This window comes from Neolamprologus multifasciatus, chromosome 20 (assembly GCF_963576455.1).
Source record: "Neolamprologus multifasciatus chromosome 20, fNeoMul1.2, whole genome shotgun sequence".
Taxonomy (NCBI): domain Eukaryota; kingdom Metazoa; phylum Chordata; class Actinopteri; order Cichliformes; family Cichlidae; genus Neolamprologus; species Neolamprologus multifasciatus.
The window spans coordinates 4,183,199-4,210,138 of NC_140458.1; the positions used below are offsets into that span (position 1 = coordinate 4,183,199).

Sequence of the window (26,940 nt, forward strand, 5' to 3'; positions counted from 1 at the left end):
AATACTTCTAGAGAAAAATACTTGTGCTAATATTCCAGCTGTGTGTGTGTGTTGGCTCTTATATGTGAATCCTGGATTACAGCTCCCCTGGCAAACCACCTCTGACGTCCAGATGCACTTTTTGAACTTGAGCATGGCTCACAGAGATCAATTTCCCGTCGATGAGACAAAAAATGTGAGAAATGACGAAAGCCCTTTGATGAATGTAAGCATTTTGTGTGCACAAAACCCACAATATACAAGTTCTTAAGCTGAATGCAACTGGAATCTGCCTCAGCATCAGCTCTGCTGCAGCATATGCTGGAGGAAAATGAAGCCTGCCATCCCGCTGTGATTACAGATAGTGAATTAACAACATCCCAGCACACATAGGAGAAGTTTGCCTTCAGCACTTTATGACAGCAAGAAGAAGAAGAAAAGCTTTCTGACAGATCTTCTTTCTATTCATTCACCCACTGACAGGAATGCCATGAGAAAGCAGCATCGTGCTCAAGGACACTTAGACACTAATAAATAAATAGAAATAGTAACTATGTACACATGTATTCTATCCTGGTCTCCCAGGTGTTACCCAACATCAGCATCAGCAGCAGATTCAGCTTACTTCCTCTGACTTCTCTGACGTCATTTTTGCACATCAACAATAAGAAGCTGCACTGGGTTGTTGCTGTTTTGTTATCACAGACACCTTAAATTACCTTCTAGATGCGCCACTGCTCCCAGTTTAGCTCGTGGCCAGTCACTGCGCATGCGTAAAGCCCGGTGTCCGGTGTCAGGCTGTCAGCAGCTGTTGAGTCCATGAACGGCAAGACCGAGACAGCGAATTAAACACACCCAAATAAAGCGTGCGGACCAGGTTCTGGACCGGCTCAGAGACGAACAGGTCGGGGCGGATTCAGCAGGACCAGCTGGTGATCTGCAGCTGGAGCTAACGGAGCTAACAGGCTAACTGACAGCGGACCGACAGCTGTTATCTAACGGGCTAACGGACAGGCCGGCGGCTCGTGGTAACCACGCTGCACCGTGCGGATCCACCTCGACCCGATCTAATTTTTGGACTTTCGGAACCTCCTGCAGCCGCATTGTTTACGGAGTGCAGCGGCTGTTTTTTGTGAAGCTCGACCGGTTCGAGGACGCTCGAGAGCCGTCAGAGCACGTCAGTCCGGACGGGATAGACGCTCTCTGGCCGGTTCGGACTGGGGACCGGGAGCCGAGATGCTGATAGGTAAAGTAGACTGGATTTAGTTCGGTGTTCCGGCTCGATACAGTTGGAGTCAACGCTAACATGCTAAGCTAGCTCGCATCAGCTTGAGGTACCAGGCTGTGACACACACGGACTGGGGTTTCGGGTTCCGCCAACTTCAATGCCAGACTCCATTCGAAAAATGTTGCATTTAAGCGGTTTTGCCTCTTTATCAGATAACTGTCGAATTCACCGCCCTGACTTAAGTCTCAATTTAAATAAAAACGTCTGCTGATAAATTCGGCACACGTTTGAGCCTCCAGGTGACACTTCATTAACTTAAATCTCTAATGTATTTCATGATTGTCGCCTCTACACCACCCCATCCCGGGTTCAGGGTTATGGAGAACAGGATCTTTGGAGTTATGGTTTTCGGTCATAAACGTGCAATCTTGAGTTATGTGTTTTCAGGCCGTACTGTAGGGTTGTGTCAGGTTACCATCATCCGGTGCTGTTTTCTGTTTTAATAGTTGTGTAGGTGCTACACAACTATTAAAGATCCCAAAATTAAGAATTTTATGAATGGTGTTTGGTTCGTGTTCTACTGTTTTGTCGTGAATCTAGGGAATATATGCATGACAGCTGGTTACAATGTGTTGGATATTTGTAGCAGTGATGTGTGTGTACTATGTACTGTTTTCTTGTATTTTATTAATTAGTATCAAACATCAGAATAAACAGTAACATGTAATCTGGCAGTTTTACATCTTACTTTATGCAAATGAAACTATACAATATACAAAAGATTACTTTTTGTAAAATGCTGATAACATAATGCTTATCTAATATTTATCGAACAGACTTATCAGAGTTACGATAGTGTTATTTTAAAGTATTTTGATTATTTATTTATGATGATTTTTTTTAACAGGAAGGCTCACATCACTGGATTTTCACATTTTTAATGGTGTTTGTTATGTGATTGAACCTTGTGTTAATGATGTATTTAAAAGACTTTGTTCCTCCTCTCAGCAGCAGTCGGTGCCGGATCCGGAAACCCTGCCGGCACGGGCAAGAAACACCGCCGCAGAGGCAAGAAACACCGGAGAATCCGAGCCGAAGAGAACCGGTAAGAAACCAGCACAGACTGTAGACTGGATCAGCTGCTTACCCCATACACAAACTCACAGGCTAAATTTAGAGGCATGTCTTCATGTGAGTGCATGTGGGTGCACTCCAAGAAAATTGGTTTTAACTTCCTGTGTGTCACCTCCATTCATTTAGAGCATTGATTTTTACTCCTTAATCTGATTTCCTGATCGCGTCATATTAACAAGTTCTGAAAAGTTTGAGCTCATTTATCTTATCGAAGAATCATCTCTGGTGTCTTAATGAGCTTTCACTTTTTCTAATTTGTGTAACTTTAAAGTTCAAGATTGCTTCATGTGCTATTATGTTTATCACAGAAACACATTAGAACCAACCTGTTCATTTTTCCTCTTGTCTGAACTTAACCAGCATCTTCAGCTGTGGGGAAACCTTTTTAGATTTTCTTTATTTCTGCGTGAAAGTGACGTTATACAAGTTCTAAAACTAGACAAAAATAACCTAACTAAATGGATAAAATGTAAATATTGTCATTTGTTGTTGATTTATTTTCAGAAAATGACTCAGTATTACTTATCTGTGAGGGGAAGGTGAAAGTGTGTGAAGGATTAGCCGTAGATTTGAAGATGAACTTGTTATCAGATGTTTTTTATTCAGTGGGATTGCAATCAGGTGTGAGTAAGCCCCGCTTTTTCCCTTGCAGATCATAGATCTATCAAAGTGTGGTTATCGTAACCCATGTTAATGTTAATGTTCATAAGTGTGTCATCACTGTGCAACGTCGGTGCACATTCTTCACACATTCTGTGGAGGAAACAGCTGTTTGAGCAGTGCTTTGTAAGTGGATGAGCCTGTTACAGAACTTTTTAGGTTGAACTTTGGAAAAAGGGAAACACTGCATTTCAGCATAAGAACCTAATCCCATCTGTGAAACATGGTGGCAGTAGTATCATGGTTTGGGCTTGTTTTCTGAATTCTGAATCATGGCAGCAAACTTCGAAGGATAATTTCAGGAAACCTGAAATAGGAGTAAGTCGATCATGCACCAAGAAAATAAGCATCAGCATACACACTGAGTGTGTGAGGCGTTCACGTCAGTTACATGAGCTAAAGTTTGGACTAAAAACAAGCCGGTGTGCAGGACTAATCAAGAGTTATGTTTAGTTGTAGTTATCGCAGCATCGATGGGTTTGCACCGGTTACTGAAGCACAGGTTAATATTGTTTCCCTTTTATTGATAGGTAAATGAATCAACAGCTAAGACCGATATTTATATTGAATTTGGTTAATATGGTTCTTATATCTACCTCTATGACATCTTTGTGCAGAAATATAGAAAACTGCAGATCAGCTGTACCAGAGTAAAGCTCTGAAAGCACAGACTGCTTTTTTATTTTTTGCACTTTTGTCATCTGTTCTTTCTTGTTTTGTTTTGTTTTGTTTTTTTACAGAAAATAAATCTTTTGCTCTCTCTGCGTTGATGCTATTAGAAATCCATCACAAAAACAGCCTCGGCACACTCTTTTTCTTTTCCCCCCTCTGCTCTGCTCTCGCGGTGCTCTTAGTCCATCTCTGGGAGCACTTCTGTGCTCTTCACTGGCACCTCTCTCTCTCTCACGACCACTTAAATTCAAGAAAGGTCGTGACTTACAGTATCAACACTGTAGTTAATGATAGAGAAGAAAAATTTAAAGAAGATGGTTTTTGTAACCTAGCAACAACAATCTCTCTCGCTGTGGACACGGACCCTAACAAAATGAGTGCAACATCTGCACCTGAGTGTTTCTGTTCTGCTAATATCCAGCTGTTTATGTTTATGCAGTTTAAGAAGCTCCCTCAGTCCTCATGTCTAAATGTGGTCTTTTAGCTCCTGTCTCTTTAAGACCACCTTCCCCAAAAGCCCATTTTCTTCTGATTGGCCAACTCCAGGAAGCCTGCTGAGAGGCAGTACTTGTAGCTATCAGGGGTACTCACTGATAACTCACAGTGTATGGTAGTCATTGTCATTGATCATGGAACCGTATGTTACAAACTGGACATCAGGTTGTGTTTAGTGAGACTTCTGTTGAGTCGACCCCTGCTGGCCATTAGAAAGAATGCAGGTGAAAGTACTTTACCTTTCCACACTGAGGCTATTGAGTCACTGGCTGTTTTGGAGACTACACAGAGCCTCGTTCACATGGCCTCCCAACCATTTACCTTTGACTTTGTGCCTCTGCAGGTTTAAACTGAAGAACAGCTACCACATCAAATGTTTAGTATTTTCACTCCTGAGCCGTAAAATGCTGACGGGGTGTTGTTGTCACCGTCAGGCAGGCAGCCGGTGTTGAGACCCAAGTTTGTGAATGTGATAACTAAAAAACGAGGTGACGTAGTAGCACCTTAGGTGTGTCTGCTAAACATCTCGAAGGAGTTCAAATCTCAGTGATCTTGAACTCGAGGTCAAGTTTTCTGAATATCTTGTGAATGTAATAACTCTATAACAAGGTGATGTATCATTTTGAAATCAATACCATAGGTGTGTCTACTCAGAGGCTGAGGGGTAGCAGTATTTTAAATATTTGACAGGGACAAACAAATTTTTTATTTGTGCACAGAAGGGGAAAGTCTCTGTGGAGCCATCCAGCCTGCTGTCTGCTGTCTGCTACCTGGGTCTGATTGAAAATGAGTTGATTACTAGGTGCTGATTTCCATGTGAAGTATTTGGAGTGATGGAGAACAAGCTCAAGTTTTCCAAAGTTTGCTGGTAGCTTTGGTTTTTCAGGTAACTGAAGAAACAGTAACACGGACGTTAAGACGAAGCAGATGTCTCCTTTCATGGTTCATGGTTGGCATTGCGCTGGCTGAGTAATGACCTTTAATTTTCCATGACTGAAGAGCTGCCTGCCAGACCGAAGTGAGGGCATCAACACACGTGACAGTTAACTCAATCAGACTGAGTTTAACTGCCCACGAATGATGACTGACAGATTTCCAGTGAAAGTTTTGAGCTGTGAGTCTTGTCGATGAACAGCTCGTCACATAACAACACACAAAATGTCAGCGAAACAGCAGCTAGCCTGCTGCAGACTTCCTGCTAAGCTAGCTGCTGTCCCGCTGACAGAAACAGGTTTGGTCTCAGTCTGAAGACACTCAGATCCAATAATAGAACCGGAGACTGAATTATGATCCCACAACACACACACACACACACACGTGCGCACTTCAATCTATTTCAGTGCAGCTCAGGCAAACTTCAACAATGTCCATGACTCAGATATGACGGAAAGCAGCTCTGTGTGTGTGTGTGTGTGTCTGTGTGTGTCTGTGTGTGTGTGTTATTTGATCTCTGCAGTTTATGTGTCCAGAATGAGATAATTACTGAGCTTGTACCAGTCCACAGAGCTAAGGGTTTAGTCTTTTTGTTTGATTGTTTGTTTGTTTGTTTGTTTGTTTTCAAAAGTTCTTAAAATTATTTTTACAGAAACAAACAAAACAAACTGCTTCTCTGATTCCACCCACGGCAGTTTGTACACTAGCACACACACACACACACACACACACACACACACACACACATACCTGCTTCATTTCAAAAAGCACAAAATAAACTTCTCCAAATCTTCATCCAAATGTCAAAAAGAGTCCTTCAACCTTCATATTTTACTGTCCGCATCTTTTTTGTGTGTTTGAGGTTTCACCTGATTTGTCGTGTGGTCTGAGAGTTCATATTCCTGAAACGTTTCCAGTAACTTTTTGACATTTCAGTGACTGAGGTTCATCCTCGTTGGTTTATTTTCTCCCAGATTTAAAGGAGCTTTTCAAATTTCTTTGAAGTAGTCTTCTTACACATGAGTTACTCCCTTCTCGAAGTCTTTTAATCTTTCCACATGGTTGAACACTGTGAAATTATCATTATTATTTTTGTTATTATTCTATCAACTGGGGTTTTCCTGGCTAAAAATGTGCCTTTTGATTGCACATAAGCACGACTGGCCCCCTGGTCGTATATAAAAGTAGCTTAATGATGAGACTTTGTTACTTTATTCAACTGAAATCTCTGCATTTATTGGTATTTTTAGCCCTTTGAGAGACACAAAGGCATTTAATTTAAAATCTAATTAAAAAGCAGGTTTTTTTGTCACTGTCCATTTTTGACTTTTGGTGGATGAAACATTTTATAAATAAGAGAAATCCTGACCGGGCTCACGTAGCTGCCACTTGTGTGGGTTTATAGCTTTCCCCTGCAACCCATGTCTAAGATTCACAGCTGAATTAGCTTTAATACTTTTGTCAGCAAACTAAATGTCTAAAAAATGTCCCATGAAGTTTCTATTTTTTATTTATTTATTTTTATTGGGAGTTTTCTGCCCTGCATTCTCAATCCACTCAATATACTCTACTTTCTTTTACCATCAGGTCTGATGACCTCTGTAACCTTCAGACTCTGGATGCTGACAGCAGGGTACCCACAGCACTCCCACAGACCGCTCTGCCACCCCATGAAAGCACTCCAGACACAACCACGCCGCATGGAAACGCGTTAGCATGTCCAGAAGATCCCAGAAGCACTCCAGACACAACCACACTACACGAAAACATGTCAGTATCTCCAGAAGATCCCAGAAGCACTCCAGAAGTAACCATACTGCACAAAAGCGCATCAAAATCTCCAGAATATCCCAGAAGCGCTTCAGACACAACCACACTACACGAAAACATGTCAGCATCTCCAGATGATCCCAGAAGCACTCCAGAAGTAACCACGCCACATGAAAACACCTCAGCATGTTCAGAAGATCCCTATGAAACCACCACGGCACCCCACCAAGAACCTCCGCAGGAGCCCATACGAACACCCCCGTTAACCACTGAAATCGCAGCGCTGAATGCTCCCCGTACACCGTCACCACCTCCCCTCCAGATCTCATCACCATTTCTAGGCACAATAATTTCCCCCGAGGAACCCCTGGAACCTCCTCAAACTACCCTCAGCAGCTACAAGTTTTGCAGCCGGTCACCTCCTTCAGCTTCTCCACATTCTCCTCACAGTCCCAGCCAACCACTGCCAACTGTTACTCAGAGTAATAATACCCAGGATTCCTCCAGATCGCCTCACAGAACTCTTCAGTCCGTCACAGCAGACGGTCAAACGGAGCTCTACAAATCGCCTCCTACCTCACCGCACACGGTTACCCACAATGCCTCTAAGTCCCCGTCAGTGTCTGCTACGCCTGCCAAAGCTCCTCCCACTCCTCCATTAAGCCCCTCCCAACCCGATCCATACCTGCTTACCTCAGTGACCTTTACGTCCAGTGTCTCCTCCCACCTGTACTCCCCCCTCTGCTCCTCCTCCCCCTCTTTCATGCGCTCTCTCGACTCTCTGGGACCTCCCATTAGCCTGCCTCCCGTGATGCCAACGGCAACCCATCAGCTGACCTCACCTCCTCCAGCTATGACCCCGCCCCCTCCTGAGTTAACCCCACCCCCAGCCCAGCTGCTGGGCTCTGATGATGAGGAGCAGGAGGACCCGTCTGATTACTGTAAAGGTGAGAATTTAGCAGAGAAACCTCTGTTCATACTGGATCCCTGCAAGATTAAAGATCTGACGTGGGTTTAAAATCAAATAAAAGCTCTCGTTTCTTCTTTCCGTGCGCTCCAGGTGGATACTACCCTGTGGATATTGGCGATCTGTTTAACGGGAGGTACCACGTGGTCAGGAAACTAGGCTGGGGACACTTTTCCACCGTCTGGCTCTGCTGGGATCTGCAGTACGGCACACATGATGTTTTGAAGACAGTTCGTTGGCTTTTTGCACAGTTTCTGTTGTCACATGATCTGAATGTGTGTCTGATTCAGGAAGAAGCGTTTTGTGGCGCTGAAAGTGGTGAAGAGCGCTCCTCATTACACTGAGACGGCTCTGGACGAGATCAAACTGCTGCGATGTGTGAGTGTTTGCTCTCCTATGCTTTCTCTAAACAACGGCAACAACGCGGGCTGTGGCTCAGGTAACCAGTCTGAGTCTGTCTGTCCCTCCAGGTGAGAGACAGCGACCCCTCTGACCCCTACAGAGAAACCATCGTCCAGCTCATTGATGACTTCAAGATCTCTGGAGTCAATGGAGTGCGTATCCTTTAACCAAGTTTTCTAATTTCTTTTTTAAAAGATTTATTTTTCCATCTTTCAGAATGACGCTACACGCTAATTAGTGGTCAATATAAAAAATGACCCCCTTGTTTGTAATTTGAAAGTTCAGTCGCTGCTGTGGAGCTAGCTCCAGCATTTCCCATGTAGCTTTTTCATACTGGAAAGCCGACCAGTCGCTGTTGTTGTGATTCATTGAATCATTCAGCGGCTGTGCCACAGTCTGGCCCTGCAGCGGGACAGACATGAAGACCTGTGTTATCCTTTCATTGTCCGTGGATATACACCACAGTGTTTCGGATCGACACAATCCTGAGCCCTGTTACTGCAAATGTGAAAAGTCACAGGTCTTTCGTCGCACAGTTGTGAACAGGAATCCTTCCTCTTCGCCCTTAAGGTCGGCAGATTACAGACATCGAGGAGAAGACGAAGAAGCTGAGAATGAATTAAACTCTTTGCTGTACTTTCCTGATTATTATCAATTAAGAATATTTATATTTGTTGAGGTATTTTAAGGTGGTGTTGTGTAAATCTACGCGGGCTGACGACATCATATCAAAGCAAATCTGCTGGTTCTGTTCTGGAGATTCGGTTAGCGATAGCGGTTAGCGAGCCGCTATACGAAGCTCAGCGAGGCTGCAGAGCAGGACAGATCCATCCGTGAAGGAGCTGATTATGTTTTTCCATTAGTTTTTACCAAGTAGACTTGGTACTTGTGTGGTACTGTTTAATAATTAATTTTAGAAAGAGTGGGCTGTTAGTTTCCTCAGCCGTTCTCAGATGTCTGTATGGTTCTGGAAGTTTTGGGCCACCAGCTCTTAAAGTGGATCATCAAGTCAAACTACATGGGACTTCCTCTGGCCTGTGTCAAGGCCATCATCAGACAGGTAGCGCATGCAAACACAGATCTATACAGTATATATACAGTGACTTGAACTTGCTGACCCGCACGGACTCGGCTGTGCGCTTGCAGGTGCTGCAGGGTCTGGATTACCTCCACACCAAGTGTAAGATCATCCACACTGACATCAAACCAGAGAACATCCTGCTGGAGGTTGATGAGGTTTACGTCAGGAGATTGGCAGCTGAAGCTACTGTCTGGCAGAGAGCTGGAGCCCCACCCCCTTCTGGATCATCAGGTGATCAGCTGCTATGTGATTGGTCGGAACTAGGAAGCGTTAGTGTCTCTTATTAAGTGTTAGGAACCTGCTAATGAAGCTTTTGTCAAGTGTTTTCCAATCAAAGTGAAAAATAGATCAGTGAGAAACAGAAATGTTTAATGCTAAGACGTGTTACACACAGTTACTGGGAGCTGTGGTTTCCACTCCATCCAGAGAGACATCTACCTGCCTGTCTGTCTGCTTTCTGAGCCGTCTCCTTCTCCTTTCTTACACAGCTCTAACTGCACTGTTTCTCCTGTCTCTCTGTTTTCCTCCTTTTCTTCTTCCTGTTTCTGCCGTTTCCTCCCTGTTTGTCTGTCCCTGTGTGTCTCTCTCTCTAGTTAGCACGGCTCCCAGGGATCTAGAGGTAAGTGTCCAGATGTGATGCCTACTGTATTCAAGTGCAACCTCTAAACACCTAGGTCAGGGGTGGCCAACTCCAGGCCTCCAGAGCCGGTGTCCTGCAGGTTTTAGATGTGTTCTGGATCCAACACAGCTGATTTAAATGACTAAATGACCTCCTCAACATGTCTTTAAGTTCTCCAGAGGCCTGGTAATGAACTAATCATTTGATTCAGGTGTGTTGACCCAGGGTGTTATCTAAAGCCTGCAGGACACCGGCTCTCAAGGCCTGGAGTTGGCCACCCCTGACCTAGGATATCTTTTCCTTATCTGGCTTCAAATACCCTAAAATCATCAATCGGGCTAAGCAGTCACGTGGAGATTATCGGCTTGATACGTTTAGTTAGAATCACCACAAACTCCAGTGGCAATTGTTTGGCAGTATGTAGTCGACAGGTATAGTGTAAAAAAGCACTGTATTAATGTGTGAGTGGCCAGCAGAGATGGGCAGTAATGCGTTACTGTAATCCGATTACTTTTTTCAAGTAACGAGTAAAGTAAGGGATTACTATTGCAAAAAAGGTAATTAGATTACCGTTACTTTCCCGTAGGAACGCTGCGTTACTGCGTTACTAAAACCGTGATTTTTTTTTTTGCAAGAATGTCTCATGACAGTGACGTATGCGAGTGCGACGTTCGTGACAACAGCTGTGTGCAGATCAACAATGGATCATATATCGAGTGCAGAGAGAGTATGAGCGTGCAGCGTTTAAAGCGTGGAAGTACTGACCTTACTTTGAGTTTGACTCCATAAAAAGTGACAAAAACATTAGTGTCCGTTGTGCGTGGAAAGAAAACTTCTTTTTACAGCGAAAAAACCCCTGAACTTCCGAGCAAGCAGCGAGTAGCTACGACGTAATGGGAAACTCACAGAGAAACTCACGGATTCTTCCACTGACCGCTGCACACCTGCACCAGGGTAAACCTCCGCCTACCCCACTCCTGCTTTACAGGTGAAAATAGAGCAACAGGACCGCTAGTCTTTGACTTTATTTATTTTCTGCTGTGTTTTGCTGAGTGTAAACACACACAAAAAAAATTATGTGCTGGAATGTGCAGAAAATAGGTTTAAATATTAAACAAATTTCTTCCAGTCAGAGAATGTTGCATATAATTAAATTTTTGCTTGATGCATAAAGTTAAACGATTAAAACTAACAAAACAAGTTTTAAAAAGAGACTTTTCCATTTGATTACATTTTGTATGATGATTATGCAGAAAAAGTAGAATTGGGCTGAAAGATCTATCACTTTATCACCTATTCAGGTTGTAAATCGTGTTTTTAAAAAGTAACTAAGTAACTAAGTAATAATTACTTTTGAAAATAAGTAATCAGTAAAGTAACGGGATTACTTTTTTGGGGAAGTAATCAGTAATTAGTTACTGATTACTTTTTTCAAGTAACTTGACCAACACTGGTGGCCAGTAAAACTGGAAAGCCCTGGAACCAGTCCTGTTAAAACCAGAAAAAAATCAGACTGTGAATTATTAGACTGATCGGTATCACCGTCCCAACACTGAGGCACAGCAAGATCATTTTTAAAATAATTATTCTTCAGCTCGTGTTGAAATGGGAGAGCAGGGGAGAGCAGGCATATACAAAAGTAATAAATGTAGACGCTCCCTTATTCATGAGAGGTCGCCACAGCAGGTAGCTTCACACCAGGGACCTTTTGCATGTTACACTATGGAGCCACAAGTAGGTAAAACGTTCACAATCAACCTGGTAATACGCTGGTGTGCAACTAAAAGGGTTTAATGTTTTTATATGGAGCAAAATGGCTCTAAGATTACTTGCAGCCAGTTGGACAGAAATTTAGGCAGGAATTATGTTTTCACTTCTGCTGAGTCTGTATCTCTCACTGAAGCTAATCAGGAATGAAAAATTATTTAGGTTTCAAAAAACTGGAGAAACTCCTTCTGCGAGCATTATATGTGCTGCATACCTGCAAAGAAGGGGTGGGGAACTCCAGCCTCGAGGGCCAGTGTCCTGCTGGTTTTAGATCTCACCCTGGGTCAACACACCTGAATCAAATGATTAGTTCATTACCAGACATGTTGAGGAGGTAATTTAGCCATTTGAATCAGCTGTGTTGGATCAGGGATGTATCTAAAACCTGCAGGACACCGGCCTTCGAGGCCTGGAGTTCTCCCACTCCTGCTCTAAGGTATCCCAAACAGGATAAGTTATCTACTGCAAGCTGATTGGCCGAAAGTCAAGAAAAAGAACTGTGTGCATGGGTGTGTGTTGTCAGTAACAACAGGCGTGTGTTTGAGCGTCTTGATTACAGAAACATAAAATTGTTACTGTTGTTGTTGAAGCTTCACTGTCCCGCTGCCTGTCTCATCCTGTGTGCGCGCAGATCGGAAAACTGTCTAAAAACAAGAAGAAGAAGTTGAAAAGAAAAGCAAAGCGACAGCAGAAGTTGTTAGAGGAGAGACTGTTTGATATACAGGTACATTAGTACTGCAGTAATAGTACTGTGAAACATGCTGCACTAGTCCTCCAGCAGTACTGCAGGGTTAACTCTTCTGTTTGTGTGTTCAGAGGATGGAGGAAGAGGATGGTGTGCTGCAGGCTGAGGATGCAGACAGTATCGGTGAGTGCGACCGTTAGTAAAGGCTGAAGTAGAATTTGTTGTCCAACACAGTATAAATACGGTGTTTCTTTGTTCTTAGGCTCTCTGGTTGTCAATGGCAACACTTCCTGCTCTATAGCCAATAGCAAAACCAGCCCAGAGTCCAACTGCTCTTGGTTTGAGGATGGGTGTAACGGCCACGCCCCCGGACGGTTCTCAAGTCCCGCTTCTGGCCTATCAGGGTTCTCCAGCTCAGTGATGTCAGCAACGTCTGAATCGGCACTTTCTACTCAGTCCGGATACTCGAGTGGACGAGAAGGTTGGACACGCTCACACGTTTCAATTTAATGCTTCGCCTTTAGTCATCGTTTGTAGTCTGTTTTTGTAGCAACTGAGAGATTTTTTGGCCCATTCTCCCTAGAAAGACTTCCAGTTTTATATTTCACTACTATCTTTCTCACACTGCTCTAAGTTATTCTACAGATTTTAGGATAAAGAGCAGGTTCTGATCAGGGGACCGAGGACCAGCCCAGGGAGGCATCCCCTACAATGATATGATGATGAAGCTAAGGAGTTGCTCTACTCTTAGCTCCTCCCACAGATCTTTCAGAGGAAGCTGATTTGTGCTCCTTGTATCAAAGTGATCCTCAGACTCAACAAGTCAGACAGCCCACTGTCCCCAAAATTCTATCCAAAAATGTTCTGTACACAGCATAAGCTAACCACACTTGATGGGACTTGGGAACTCTGAACTGGAGGTGGAACGTGGCCCATTTGTACTCTCAGAGTCCTGTAATCTCTGCCAAATGAAAGTTTAAATCTCCTGGACTGGGACCTCTGCCAAACGCTCCCACTCCACCCTCGCTATATGCTTTAGTATGCCAGACATGCTCCCTCACCTCATGATCCTACTCGCCGCAGAGTGGTGATCTTTTGACAGTTTGGCTCCTCTTCATCCAAACAGCTGAAAGAGTCTGATGATGGTCCGATGATGCAGTCAGAAAATCTAGAATTGAGTGGCAGCCTAGGATGTCCTGTTGCTAACTGATGAACATGCTAATGCTCAAACATGGTGTTATGGGCAAACTACGAGTCCAATAATAGAACACCACTCCGGACCACCAGGTTTGTCCACGTGACCACTGAAGCCACCCAGCAGAAGTTCTTCCAGCACCTCACTCAGTGTCTGCAAATTAGCCAAATCCTTCTAACTGCTGCATTAACACAAACAGCATTTAATCAGGTTTAACTGATTTTTCTTTTTTTAAATTCCAGCATTCAGCGCCTCCGACTTTGTCCTGAGTCCTCTGGATTCCCAGAACGCAGACAAGATCAGAGTGAAGATCGCTGATCTGGGAAATGCATGCTGGGTGGTGAGAATCCTTTTTCACGGTCATCTCTTCCTCTCGTTTATTTTCCCGTCAGACCAATCAGACGGCTCCTCTCTCTTTTCCCGTCTTATGTCTCTTTTCCAGCACAAACACTTCACAGAGGACATCCAGACCAGACAGTACAGAGCTCTGGAGGTTCTGATTGGAGCAGAGTACGGACCCCCGGCTGACATCTGGAGCACTGCCTGCATGGTACACGTACTCACTGGTGCAAAATACATAGACATGCTTTACATGCGGGATTTTCCCCAGTCTGACTGTTACAGCATATTCATCAGACCATTGTTGTATGTAGCCATTAAATATTGTCCCTGTGTATAAATAAATAGGCCTTTTATTTCGAAAGCAATTCCCTACAATAAACAAGATGAGAGCAGTGGTGTGTGAAACAACTCTGGTGAAATTAGGCTGCCTAAACTCTGTGTTTTATACACGGTCCCTGCACGATCGCATTTCCATTAAAGTCATCTGATCTGGATAATTTGATGAAGATTATTGTTTGTTTCAAGGTTGTTCTGACAAATTGTTTATGAAATGCAGTTTCTACCCATCTGGCAACACGTAAAAGTTGCTGATCTGTGTTTTTCTGTTATTCTGACTGGTTTGAGGGTCACACAGTAATGGGAGTGTTGGCTGTCACTGCACAAACTGATGCTCAGAAGGGATTTTGCAAGTCTCAGATTTGGTGTGGTGGTGTCAATTCAATTCAATTTTATTTATATAGCGCCAAATCACAACAAAAGTTGCCTCAAGGCACTTTATATTGTTCAGTAGATACAGAGAAAAACCCAACAATCATATGACCCCCTATGAGCAGCACTTTGACGACAGTGGGAAGGAAAAACTCCCTTTTAACAGGAAGAAACCTCCAGCAGAACCAGGCTCAGGGAGGGGCGGGGCCATCTGCTGTGATTGGTTGGGGTGAGAGAAGGAAGACAGGATAAAGACATGCTGTGGAAGAGAGACAGAGGTTAATAACAGATATGATTCAATGCAGAGAGGTCTGTTAATACATAGTGAGTGAGAAAGGTGACTGGAAAGGAAAAACTCAATGCATCCCCGGCAGCCTACGTCTATTGCAGCATAACTAAGGGAGGATTCAGGGTCACCTGGTCAAGCACTAACTATAGTCTTTAGCAAAAAGGAAAGTTTGAAGCCTAATCTTAAAAGTAGAGATAGTGTCTGTCTCCTGAATCCAAACTGGAAGCTGGTTCCACAGAAGAGGGGCCTGAAAACTGAAGGCTCCGCCTCCCATTCTACTTTTAAATACTCTAGGAACAATTGGGAGGGAGAGCCTTTCTCTTTTCAGAAAGACATCTATTGTGATAAAGTCTACTCTCCACTGCTGTGTAATCAATTATTGTAAATGTAAATGTTATCAGGAAATGATCAGACAGGAGAGGGTTTTCAGGAAACACTTAAATGTTCAGTTTCTATTCTAGAGTGTGATTCAAGTGGTGGGTGGGTTCTTTTACATTTTGAGAGAAGCCATTTGAGTCTAATAACAGATTAAATGCCATGTTGAGGCTGTCATTTTTAGCATCTACATGGATGTTAAAATCACCCACAATAATTATTTTATCTGAGCTCAGAACTAAATCAGATATAAAGTCTGAGAAATCAGAGAGAAACTCTGTGTAAGGTGGACGATAGATGATAACAAGTAAGACTGGTTTATGAGTTTTACAGCTGGGGTGGACGAGGCTAAGTATCAGGCTTTCAAATGAATTAAGTCTGTCTGGGTCTTTGGTTGATTAATAGGCTGGTGTGAAAAATTGCTGCCACACCGCCCCCTCGGCCTGTGCTTCGAGGTTTCTGGTAGTTAGAGTGACTCGGGGGTGTTGATTCGTTTAAACTAACATAATCATCCGGCTGCAACCAGGTTTCTGTAAGGCAGAGTAAATCGATTTGTCAGGTCAAAGCGTCTCCCAGACCGATTTGTACTGCGAGCTCGGTCCTGAGACGTTTTGCTTTAGGCAAATTTAAATTCACTTGGTATTCTTATAGGTGCAGGCAGCAGACCTTCTGATTACCTTGCGTGCACTGATATATGCAGTGAATGTACACAGTGCCACCCGTGCGTCCTTCATCTGTGTTTTCCTGACAAGTTATTGGTGTGTGATTCAGTCAGTGGTCACATGACTAAATGAATCATTGATTTTGGTGTTTCAGGCGTTTGAACTGGCAACAGGAGATTACCTGTTCGAGCCCCATTCAGGAGAAGACTACACCAGAGATGAAGGTACTACTGCACAGCTCGCAGTACACTCAGCTGTACCCCCCCCCCACACACACACACACAGACAGTACTGTAGTGTTAGACTGACTGTGTTTACACTACCTCAGTGTGACTTTTCACTGTGTGTTCAGATCACATCGCTCACATCATCGAGCTGCTGGGGCCGATTCCTTTGCCCTTCGCTTTGTCTGGCAGGTACTCCAGAGAGTACTTCAGCAGGAGAGGTGAGACAGTTTACCTTCAGTACTCCTGATCCTAAACTGTAGAGAAGGGGGGGAAAGTTGGAACTCTTGTTGCAGATGGTAAAGCTTGGGAGTTTTTCTGTCCTCCTTATTCAGTGAACCTGGTTGTTTTTAAGACCAGATGCCTCACTCTTCCTCTTCCTGTATCAGGTGACCTGCGTCACATCTCCAACCTGAAGCCGTGGGGTCTGTTCGAGGTTCTGCTGGAGAAGTATGAGTGGCCACTGGACCAGGCGGCTCAGTTCAGTGACTTCCTGCTGACCATGTTGGAGCTGCAGCCTGAGCGGAGGGCGACGGCGGCGGAGTGCCTGCAGCACCCGTGGCTGCAGACATAGATGCGCACGCAGCCTCAGGGGCTGCACGCAGAGACAGTCGGCAGTCGGGGAAGGTTGGAAGCGTCTGTCGAGTTCACATAATGTGGGAAATTGTTATGTTGATCATGTGTCTGCGCTGATTCCTGAAGTAACTGGATGATTGATTGATTGGCTGAGGCTGGATCCAAACTGAATCGGAGTCCTCACGTCTCATATGTGAGTATTTTAATACGTTCAGTATAGTTTCTGATAGAAAACTCCACAGTTCTTCCAAGTTTCTCTTTTTTCTACATCGAACTTAAACCTGCGTCTCCTGCTGACTTGTTGTGGGACTTCCTGTGTTTAAATAAGAGTCAGGTGGACTTGAGTCCGAACAGGTGATGCAGCAGTAAACACAGCCTGTTTCTAAAGACCAGTTTAACCACATCTTTATTGAGGTGTCCACTGAAGCGAAATAAGCTGTACTCTTCCTCCTTTGATCTTCCTGTGTTGATTAAGTTTGACTGTGCGGAGGTGAGTTTTTTGCCCTCCCCAAGGTCAAACGTCAGCGATCTGGGCCGTCCTGCTCCTTTTATCAGCCGCTCGCAGACGTTTTTATCTCTTTATGCACACCTCACAAAAGTCTGCATTTTTGCAGGCTTTGCTTGAGGATATTAGCGTAGTGTTGTGACGTTAAATATAGTTTGTGTTAATAATAAGCATGGGGAATGACGTTTAGTGTGTTGGTTTGTGGCAGAAGGAAATGCAGAATTGAATCAGAGCACATCAAAGTTCCTTATATTAAGAATTTTAAAAAAAATGTAAATTTTAATATTTATTAGTTCTGTTTCATTCACTGTAAGCGAACGACACTGTTCGGTGAAACGTCTCAGTGTCAACGTCTCACTGCCGCGTCGAGCACTCGCGGTGCCAGTGAAGTGTGCGAGGGCGTTTGATGAACGAGAGGTTTTTGTTTTGTGCGTTTGCTGCGTTGACACCTTTGTGTCGACTTTACTCCAGAGTTTGGATCTGTTATTAGTCACAAAAATGACGGGAAAATTAAATCTGGGCTCACGTCCTAATCTGCTTCATCCTCGTCTGTCACTTTCAGTAAAGCAAGGATGTCTCTGCTCTGAACCTTTTGCCATTGCTGTTCTTCCTCCCGCAGTTTTCTATAAGCAATCCACTGCTTTCAGCCTTTTTTTTTAATTAAATATAAAACTATGCTGAAATGCTAAAATGAGCCTAGCCGGTGTTGACGAAGCCTTACGGTGGAAACATTTGGATTCAGCCTCAGTCGTTTCACCTCTGCTGACCTTTGGCTCGGTTGTCGAATGAGCGAGTTTTAAGTTTCCTTCCTGCACTTTCTGTCCCGGTCACTCGGCTGCATTTCTGATTTCTGCTGAGTTCATATTTAACTTTGTCACTTCCTGCTGAACCTGTGAGATGATGATTATTGATTACTGATCAGAGACTTCTAGGACTCGTGAATTTTCCTGATGACTTTTGTTTAGATGAGCACACTGTAGCTTCCCGACAACGGTTGACCCCCACCCACCCACCCACCCCGCCCACACTGACCACAGTATTATTGACGATGGTATTGATCTTTGTAGCTGAAGGTCAAACCGAATTGTCCTCCGATGACCTCTGACCTCCCCTGTTCACCTGCCCTCACCTCTTTCTATGTTCATATGATAAATAGTGCCTTGAAATAACCCCCCCCCCCCTCCCCATCACATTGATATAATAAGGTTGTTTTTTTTCTACATGTCAGTGTGGAATGTTTATTCTGTGAAAATAAAGATGAACGAACACTCACCTGACTTTTAGTTGAAGCTTTATTGATCACTTGCAGTATATGCTGGGTTATCACCTCCTTTATATGTATTAATTATTTCATTTTATTTCAATTCTTCTGACTTTTTAAAATCAGTCATTAGAAAAAAACCTGAAACTGACGTCGCCTTTGATTGGAGCCGTTCTCACTGCTTTATAACCTCCTGAGATGACGAGAGACATCTGCTTATTTCACTGTATCTGCTTAAATTTTAGGGGAGCCTGCTTTTCAACACATAAATCAGTGCACACGAAGCCGGGGCCGATTCTGTGTCAGAGCCGGATTTAGCTGCTGACGGGCCTGTGGCAGAAACTGATCCTGGGAAAACACCAATTGCAGCTGCATTACATTCCAACTGTGGTGGGCTGGTTAAGGCCTCGCTCACACAGGCCCAGTGACCGATCAGTGACCCCCCCCCCCCCCCCCCCCCCACCCCCTCCCTATTTAGGGAAAAACGTGTATTCCCCAGCTGGTTGGCGAGAACTGCAACTGGTTGCAGAGAAAGACACGGGCCAGAAGTTGCTGTGAGTAGTTCAACTACAGGTGCCTGTAGACTAAGCTGCTCGTGTTCACTCAAAACAATGCTTGCATTTCGAGCAGACGCATTTGCAGTTGACTCTGCTCACGGCTAAAAATATATATTTTTCCTTTAATGCAAAGTCAAGCTGCACAGAGCAAATAAGGAGAGCAGGTCTGGCACATAGAGGCAGTCTATATACGCAGACTGAAAGTCCAGCTGAGCGAAAGCTTGAACAAAGCTGTCGGACGTGAACCTGGTGTGTAACCGTAGAGAGGCGCATCAGGTCGATGTCATGTCAGTGGTGCACAGACAGAGGACCAGTTTCTTAAACACAGTATGAAGCCGTCTACAAACTGTTCCTGAGCTAACCTGTAGGCCACATAAAGTTTGGAGGTCTGTAGTGATTGACCCCGCTCTGATTTTACCACCTCATGGCTGAGTTGCTGTCATTCCTAATCACTTCCACTAACAGCTGACTGGAGTATTTAGTAATGAGGAAACTTCACTGGACTTGTTGCACAGGTGGCATCCAATCACGGTACCACGCTGGGGTCCCTTTCACAAATGTTTGCAGAAGCAGTCTGCATACCTGGGTGCTTGATTCTATACGCCTGTAGCCATGGAAGTGATTGGAACACCTGAGTTCAGTGATTGGATGGGTGAGTGAATACTTTTAGCAACATAGTTTATGAAAACGAGTTCACTGGACTCAGGCGGTCTCCACAAACCTGACGCAACTGCACGAACCTCTGAAGGCTAAAGTCTGTCTGACCCAGTATTAGTAAGATGTATAATTCTATATGTTGTGATGTACAGTATAGCGACAGCACTGAGTATGGTCAAAGTGTTTAATAATAATAAAAAATTCATCCACAGGAAGCAGAGTGACTCCGGTTTAAGGACATCGTCCTCGTCCACCTGCTCCAGACTGAACATCCCAGCAGGCGGCCGACAAACGTCCCGCCTTTCTGAGCCTGCAGGACCCTTTCAGTCTGGAGCAGGTGGAGGCTGAGGCCCAGCTTTCACTAAAAAGTCTCTTCCTGTAGGTCAAAGGTCAGCTGCTTCAGTCTCTCAGTTTAACAGTTCATCCTAAAATCTTCACTTCTTCTTCCTCACCACCGTCCAGCCATCTTCTTCATCCTGAGTAGGAGGGGGAGGGGGAGGATGTGTCCTGCTGACCGATGGACCAGACGCTTCACACTCCATCTCCTGCACACACAAACAACCATCACTCAACCCGGGTGATTTCATTATCTTAAAAAAAAGTTCCCACCTGAAGCCCTCAGTTAGCTGTGTCTTCAAACTATGACGTACGCGGGGCGGGGCCATATTTGGCTTTTCAGTGTTGTGGTATTTCCAGGAATTTTAAACCTTCATAACTTCATGAAACACATTTGAGCAACATGTCATTGTGTTTTCTGTCTGTTTACGATTATAATATGAGCACAGAAGCAGCACAACTTTACAAACGGACAGAACAAGGATGCAACTGCATCAGAGGAGAAGCTGAAAGATTTTACTACAGTTTCCTTCCGTCCAGCTGGAGCTGAAAGCAAGACACATGCTGGACAGTCCATAGCAAATACTCCGTAATTATGTGATACAGTCATTTCTTTTTAAACCACAAAAGGAATCACGGCTAGAAGATGTCATCAACCCTGCAAAACTCACACAAAATACACTTTTTGAAGATTTCTGCTCGAGTGGGCGCACAACTGATCTGGCTGCAGGTTTTAACAAAGCCTATAAAATGTTGTAATTCAGGTGTGAAAGATTCAGATTACTCAAAAAGGTTGAACGTCGCTCAGAGATTCTCAGTGGGAGTGACGGAGATCAAAACCCACAGTCCTGATTCTGACCTGTGTGTGTGTGTGTGTGTGTGCGTGTGTGCGTGTGTGTGTGTGTGTGTGTCAGGTGAGCCGTACCTGTGCTTCATCGTTGCTCTCTTCATCAGACTGTGTGGGCTGAGCCGTGACCTTTGCCCTTTGACTCTTATTCTGTGTCAGAGTGTTGATGGTGTGTTTGAGCTGCTCCAGTGCCCCCTGCCGCCACTGACTGAACATCTGCAGCAGATTGGCGGACACCTACAAACACACACATCACGTCACCTTCAAACATCCACGCCTGCAGACCAGCACCAAGCCGACGATTCTGTGTTCATTCCTTCAGTTTTTGTTCGTTGTGGAATAAAATAATAAAACGACTTTAATTGCTGCGCTTTAGTTCAAACAAGTTGACGTCAATGAGGAAACAACTGTGTGGAGAGTTTGGAGGTTTGAATAGTGAAAAGTTGGCCGCTTGAATGTTTATACAAGAACAAAGAGCTCAGAGCAACCGAGTCGTCCTGAAAGCGTCGGGAAAGAAGAAATAACGAGGCTCAAACGAAGCAGGAGAGATCAAACGGAGCCGCGTTAACAGAATCCGCAGCGCTTTTGTTCAAAAGGCAGCAAAACTTCAAAGTGACGGAGAAGCAGGTGTTGTTAAGGTGGATGCTAAATTTGAAGAAAAGCAGCAGGTGTGACTCTTCTCCAGGATGAGACCAACGTGAATCTCTGAGGACTCAACGCCAGCTGAAGGATGACCAGGAAACACCCGGAACAAAAAGCGCATAAAGGAAAGAAGAGGCATCGGATAAGAAAAGTGATGAAGCAGCAGGATGGAAACATCTGGGAGCTCATCATCAAACAGTGTTTGTGTTCTGCGAACCACAGACTGGCTGTAGCACATCGTGCACCGCCTCCATCTGACTACAGAGCTCGCTGCCAGCTCTGGAGCGGACAGTGAACGCACCACCTCTGCTCGACCATAAAACACGAACAGCCCATTTTCAACCACGAGTTCTGCATCATTAATCACATCATAGTGAACGCTGCAGCTCCTGGCGAGAAGAGAAACCGATGAACTCATGCCTCGCTCTCGCTCGTCCTACCGAACTAACTGATGAAGACGTTAATAAGACCACGCAGATATAATGCTGACATCAGGAGGCAGGAAGGTGATGAAGACAACCAGAATGTCATAAACACGCTGTTTTTATTATAACATCATTTCCATACAGAAAATGAGAAATGTAGCCTCTGATCTCGAGGGTTTACTTTTCTCCACAGAAGACTTAAATGAAGATGAATGCATTTTAAAAACAGGATTTAAAAAAGAAACACTGTTATTGCTGTTGTCTGTGTGTGTGTACCTGTGGTAAACTCCCATCATCCACCACTGTATTGAACTCCTGATCCATCAGCTCAGCGATGAAGTCCTCGACTTCGTACTGCTGCAGGTCAGCTGACACACACAGACACACGGAGATGTTAACATTAGGGCTGCCACGATTAGTCGACTAGTCACGATTACATCGACTATCAAAATCGTCGACGACTGATTTAATAGTTGACGCGTCGTTTGAAGCTTTGTAAGATCACAAAAGACCCAGGAATAAGTAGTAGGATTTAAGAGTGTAATACCGGACTGAAACAGAAGATGGCAGCACTGCATGTACAAGGATACCAGCTGCCGTTAAACCCCGAAGAAGAAGAAGTAGCGCAGCCCAGCTCAGTTTCCAACAATGGCGGCAGCTAGTTAGTTTTAATATTACTCTTATTATTCTTTCTGGGTCACAAAATAAACGTTTAACATGTTTTCAGGCGAGAATGTAGCTGTGTAAACCTCAAATATCTGCTCAGTTTATCAAGACACTACATATTTTCAAATGCGCTCCGACGTTTTTGGAGACGTCCGTTACCCACTAGCTCGATAGCTAGCCGGGGGCTAGGCTCACTAGAGCCGTGAGAACACCGGACTCCAGGCAAATCATTTTAAAACCCACCGCCATCTTTCGCTACTCAGGTTAAACATGATATATAAGTCACTTAGATAACTTAAAAATGTTATTGTTTGGCTTTTTTTTAGTATTTTATTTGTTCCTGAGTAAATCGGTTTGGCTGAGATTAAAGTTATAGTTTTTACACAGCTGAATAAATGTCAAGCAGACAGCTGATTATCAGAAGTGTGAGATGCTCGACAATATACTCCGGTGTCCTGTTATATTTTAGATAGCAAGGAGTTTATTAAACTTCACCGAAACAATCTGCAAATTTCATTAAAATTTAATAAACTATCATCTTGTCTTTATTTTTAGTTAGCACATACCTTAAACACTTAAAGCTGTAAGCTAATGATAGTTATATAAGAGCAGATGCTGCTGGTGCAATAATCTGTACGCTGTACGTCCAATGGATGATGATCTGATTAGTCGACTAATCGCAAAAATAATCAGTGACTAGTCGACTATCAAAATAATCGTTTGTGGCAGCCCTAGTTAACACAACATGAAAAATGACCCTGAGGCTTCGCTGTTTAATTAAACGTGGTTCTGCTCCTTATTTCTATTCTTAGACTCTACTAGTAAAGCTCTGCATGGCGCACAGTTCAAAACATCTTAAACTGCTCCTCAGTTCATCCTGTCTGAAATATTATAGATCATCTCCCTTTAAACCAAACTTCTTCTCTAAACAGAGGGTTTAAACTACAGGTGGGCGGGGTTTCAGCGTCTACAGGCAGAGCCGTGTTCAGATGAACATATTAAACATACCCTCTTTCTCTGGCATCTTATTGAGGAGCATTTGGAGCAGTCTGAAGCCTTTAGGCTCACATGGGTTGCTTTTACATACATACCTCATTATTTGAGACTTAAGTTTGATGTGAACATGGAGCAGAAAAGAAGGACAACAGGAGCCCTTTAAACCTCTGAGACACACTTGACTGAGTTTCCCTTTAATCAACTTGATATCGACAGAAACGTTGCCTAATTATTTGTCTTTTCTTATGCAACATTAAATGTAATCCATATCTCACGCTGTCCTTCGTCAGATTCAAAGAACAGACCGAACCGTTGGAGGTTCAAAGTCACTTTTATTCATGCATCCTGTTTGCTGCACGAGCTCAAACGGAGACAACCCAGATCACATCTAATGATCACTGAAAGCTTAAACTCGATTTAAAGCGTTCACCCACTTCTAATTAGCACCGTAACAACTACACATACCCACCGTTGTCATGGAAATACTGCTGAACCACATCCACCATCCAATCAGCTTTCTGCTGGCCGTAGACGCCTCCAAACCCGTTATCCACAGCAATCTGTCCGACAAACAGAGACGGTACATTTTATTGCTGTGACTTCACATCATACAAAACATCAGATTTCTAATGTTGACTTAAGAATAAACAACCTAATTAATAAATTCTCATAAACAGAGAATCCTGCGAGATGTTACAGGCACCCAACTCAAACATCCTCCCCACACGTCTGTTTAAATTTCCCACTTCTCGCTCCACCACCCAGCATCCATACGCCCAAACTCCAAGCTCTGCCTGCATTCTGCTGAAGTAATGAATCATTTTGAAACATTTAAAAAGATGAACTATCCAAAGGTCAAAGTTCATCACCTTCTTTTGGTTGCCCCCTTTAGGGATCGCCACAGCAGATCATCTGTCTACAGTCACACCAACTCTCTGCATGTGCTGCTTCACTACATCGCTGAATCTAATCCTTGTCTTCAAGTTGTCCTCCTGCATTGCAGCTCCATCTTTACACGTCCGAACCATCTCAGCCATGTCTCTCTAACGGCCCTAGCTGAGCTGTCCCTGTGATGGACTTGTTTCTAATCCTCCCAATAAAGGTCTTCACATCTTCATCACACGTCACAGCAGGTCTCACTACCATCTCAAGAACCTTTCCTTTCAGTCTTCATGCCATCTTTCTGTCACGAAGCACCCATAGCTGGAGCTTCCACAGAGACCAGCAGGTGGATGAGGGAAGGGGAGGCAGAGGGAGGAGAGACCCGAGGCGGACGCCGGTCCAAGCGTCAGGTGAACTGAACTTCAGGTAAGAAGTTATGACCTGCAGTCTATCTGGGTCAGATATAAACAGAGTTTAGGTGGAGTTTATTTTCATTGTGCTGACTTTTTACTGTCAGTTACAATAACTCGTACTGCGTGAGCTAGCATGATGGAGTTTCTATACAGCTGGGTGGGTGCTGTGATGTTACTGATAGTGAACTACAATGAAAAAGACACAAAGCTGGAGTTATTCTGTGTCTTTGCTGCACAGCTGCCTCTTCTTCTCTCATTCTCTCCTCTCCCTCCCGTTTCTACTTCAATCATGAAACTGATCAATGATCAGCTGATCGGCTCTCTTGTTTGTTTATCGCCCACTTTGTACCAGAAAGAGGAAACCAGCGGATGTCGCGCTAAACAACAGCAGCACGTTTAAACTTGATCAGCTGTTGTTAGAATTTATTTAATATTAATTTCTAGTATCAGCTGATGTTTGCTGGAGCCACAGCTGTAAAGCTGCTGATCATGATATCAGTTTGGATATGTGGTGAGAGGGAAACATGAAGATGAAACCAGGAGATGTCCTTACTGAATCATCAGAGCTGTGATGGAGAAACAGGTTTACCTTTTAGGTGACATGAATGAGTTGTAGGGAAGTTATGAACTGTTGAACACCAGGATCCTTTTCTAAGTAGCTGACAGCTGGTAACTGTGCAGGGGCGGGTCTGGGAAAGTTTTGCCAGGGGGCCAGGCAGGGCATTAACAGGGAAAGGGGGGGCACAAAGAAATACTTTTCTTTCTTATTGTCATTTAAAATGTCTCACTTTTAATAAATAATTATCTGAATCTTACAACCAAAGTTTTTATCTGATGTAAAATGTATAGAAATCATACATATACCAACAAGACTGTACATCACTGTAACAACAGCGTCTGTTTTCATTCAAAGGCTTTATGGCTTTTCCTGTAATACCTGGTGGGCCGGTCTCTAGTCAAAATGCACCCCTGACACTTGTCTCCACCTGCTCCACCCTTGTTCTTGAAAATCGGTTTGAGCACACTTCTTCTCCAAAGTCAACGCGCACTAAAATCTGATTTTCTGGCCATTATTCAACCCAATAATACAGGAACAGAAGAGGAGATTGGGACTGTGCTCCACACTTTAATAAATAACACTCATCTTGGCCAAGATGGACTGGATTGATGATGACAGTAACACTGAATCATGAAGATACTTCCAAAACAGGTCTTCTGTTTATTTGATATAAAACTGCTCTCTAAATCCTGCCCTCTACAGTCTACTTAGCAACATAAAAACAATCACAACACAACGCCCGTGTGCCAAAAAAGTGATTCCCGGTATTTACACTTCCATAAAAAAAGACATTTTGACCTATAATATGTGAGATATGTGTGAACTGTCTCCCTCATGTATGATATCAAGTCATCTTGAGCCACAAACAACATTCCTGTCACAAAGTAGAAGTCGCAGTCAGTTTTTGGCAGAGTGACTTTTGTATTTATCTTTTATTTATCCAGTTAAAAGGTCCCGTTGCCATAAAAATGATCTGTGTAGGTCTGTGATTTGGTTTAATAGAATAAAAGCTCCTCACGTGAGAAGCTGTTAGCATGTTAGCATCATATCGGTTATCCGTTGAATCAGTAACCCGTCTGGGTATCAGCTGGACCCGTCTGCCTGCCGCTCAGGAGGCACTCGATCGGCTCTAGCTCACCTGAAGAACCGGCCAGGTTTGAAGAACCGCTCGGACTCCCTCCGTGAAGACCTCACGTGAAGCCGCGGAGGCCGCCATGTTGGGTCTGACAGACGGAAGGAGCCGAGTGCAGAAACACAGATCAGACAGAAGCGATCGTTCAGGAAAAGCGTGCTCCTTCCAATCGAAACGGGACTGTGACAAAAAGCTAAAGAAATAAACAGACATGCATGTAAACTCTGAACGGCTCTAATTGTCAGATTCATCAAGGTGCTGGAAACTTTCAGTCCATGTTGACATTATTGTACTGTGGA

At 43.9% G+C, this 26,940-nt stretch overlaps 2 protein-coding genes across 5 annotated transcripts; one reads left to right on the forward strand and one right to left on the reverse strand.

Moving 5' to 3' along the window:
* The first annotated feature begins 591 nt into the window (after window positions 1-591).
* Window positions 592-25,691, forward strand: srpk3 (SRSF protein kinase 3). The gene is made up of 17 exons (XM_085145938.1): window positions 592-1,225; window positions 2,216-2,312; window positions 6,689-7,818; window positions 7,932-8,040; window positions 8,129-8,216; window positions 8,309-8,396; window positions 9,194-9,300; window positions 9,387-9,552; window positions 9,915-9,940; window positions 12,339-12,431; window positions 12,524-12,575; window positions 12,655-12,873; window positions 13,830-13,927; window positions 14,030-14,137; window positions 16,118-16,187; window positions 16,316-16,408; window positions 16,577-25,691. The coding sequence occupies exons 1-17, from the start codon at window positions 1,216-1,218 to the stop codon at window positions 16,759-16,761; spliced, it is 2,739 nt and encodes a 912-aa protein (XP_085002064.1). The 5' UTR covers window positions 592-1,215; the 3' UTR covers window positions 16,762-25,691.
* tsr2 (TSR2 ribosome maturation factor) lies at window positions 17,035-26,855 on the reverse strand. 4 transcript variants are annotated; one of them, XR_014871537.1, is made up of 6 exons: window positions 26,648-26,762; window positions 24,125-24,215; window positions 22,270-22,361; window positions 21,005-21,163; window positions 19,133-20,288; window positions 17,035-19,096 (listed from the first exon to the last, which is right to left on the reverse strand). XR_014871537.1 is itself a non-coding variant. In XM_085145941.1 (5 exons), exons 1-5 carry the CDS (start codon window positions 26,723-26,725, stop codon window positions 20,178-20,180), a joined length of 528 nt encoding a protein of 175 aa, XP_085002067.1. In that variant the 5' UTR covers window positions 26,726-26,762; the 3' UTR covers window positions 17,035-20,177. The 4 variants fall into 4 exon arrangements, 3 of the variants coding, with proteins under 3 accessions (XP_085002067.1, XP_085002066.1, XP_085002068.1); XM_085145941.1 differs by having other exon boundaries at window positions 17,035-20,285; XM_085145940.1 differs by having other exon boundaries at window positions 17,035-20,288.
* Between the last annotated feature and the right edge of the window lie 85 nt (window positions 26,856-26,940).

What these genes read in the sequence shown, in the direction of transcription:
- srpk3 (XM_085145938.1), top strand. An exon ending in TCAAGGCCATCATCAGACAG is followed by an intron (nt 9,301 to 9,386) that starts GTAGCGCATGCA and finishes GTGCGCTTGCAG; the next exon opens with GTGCTGCAGGGTCTGGATTA. An exon ending in AGACTACACCAGAGATGAAG is followed by an intron (nt 16,188 to 16,315) that starts GTACTACTGCAC and finishes CTGTGTGTTCAG; the next exon opens with ATCACATCGCTCACATCATC.
- tsr2 (XM_085145940.1), bottom strand. Translation starts at nt 26,725, where the DNA reads ATGGCGGCCTCCGCGGCTTCACGTGAGGTCTTCACGGAGGGAGTCCGA. An exon ending in AAACCTGGCCGGTTCTTCAG is followed by an intron (nt 24,216 to 26,647) that starts GTGAGCTAGAGC and finishes TTTGTCGGACAG; the next exon opens with ATTGCTGTGGATAACGGGTT. An exon ending in GCAGTATTTCCATGACAACG is followed by an intron (nt 22,362 to 24,124) that starts GTGGGTATGTGT and finishes TGTGTGTGTCAG; the next exon opens with CTGACCTGCAGCAGTACGAA.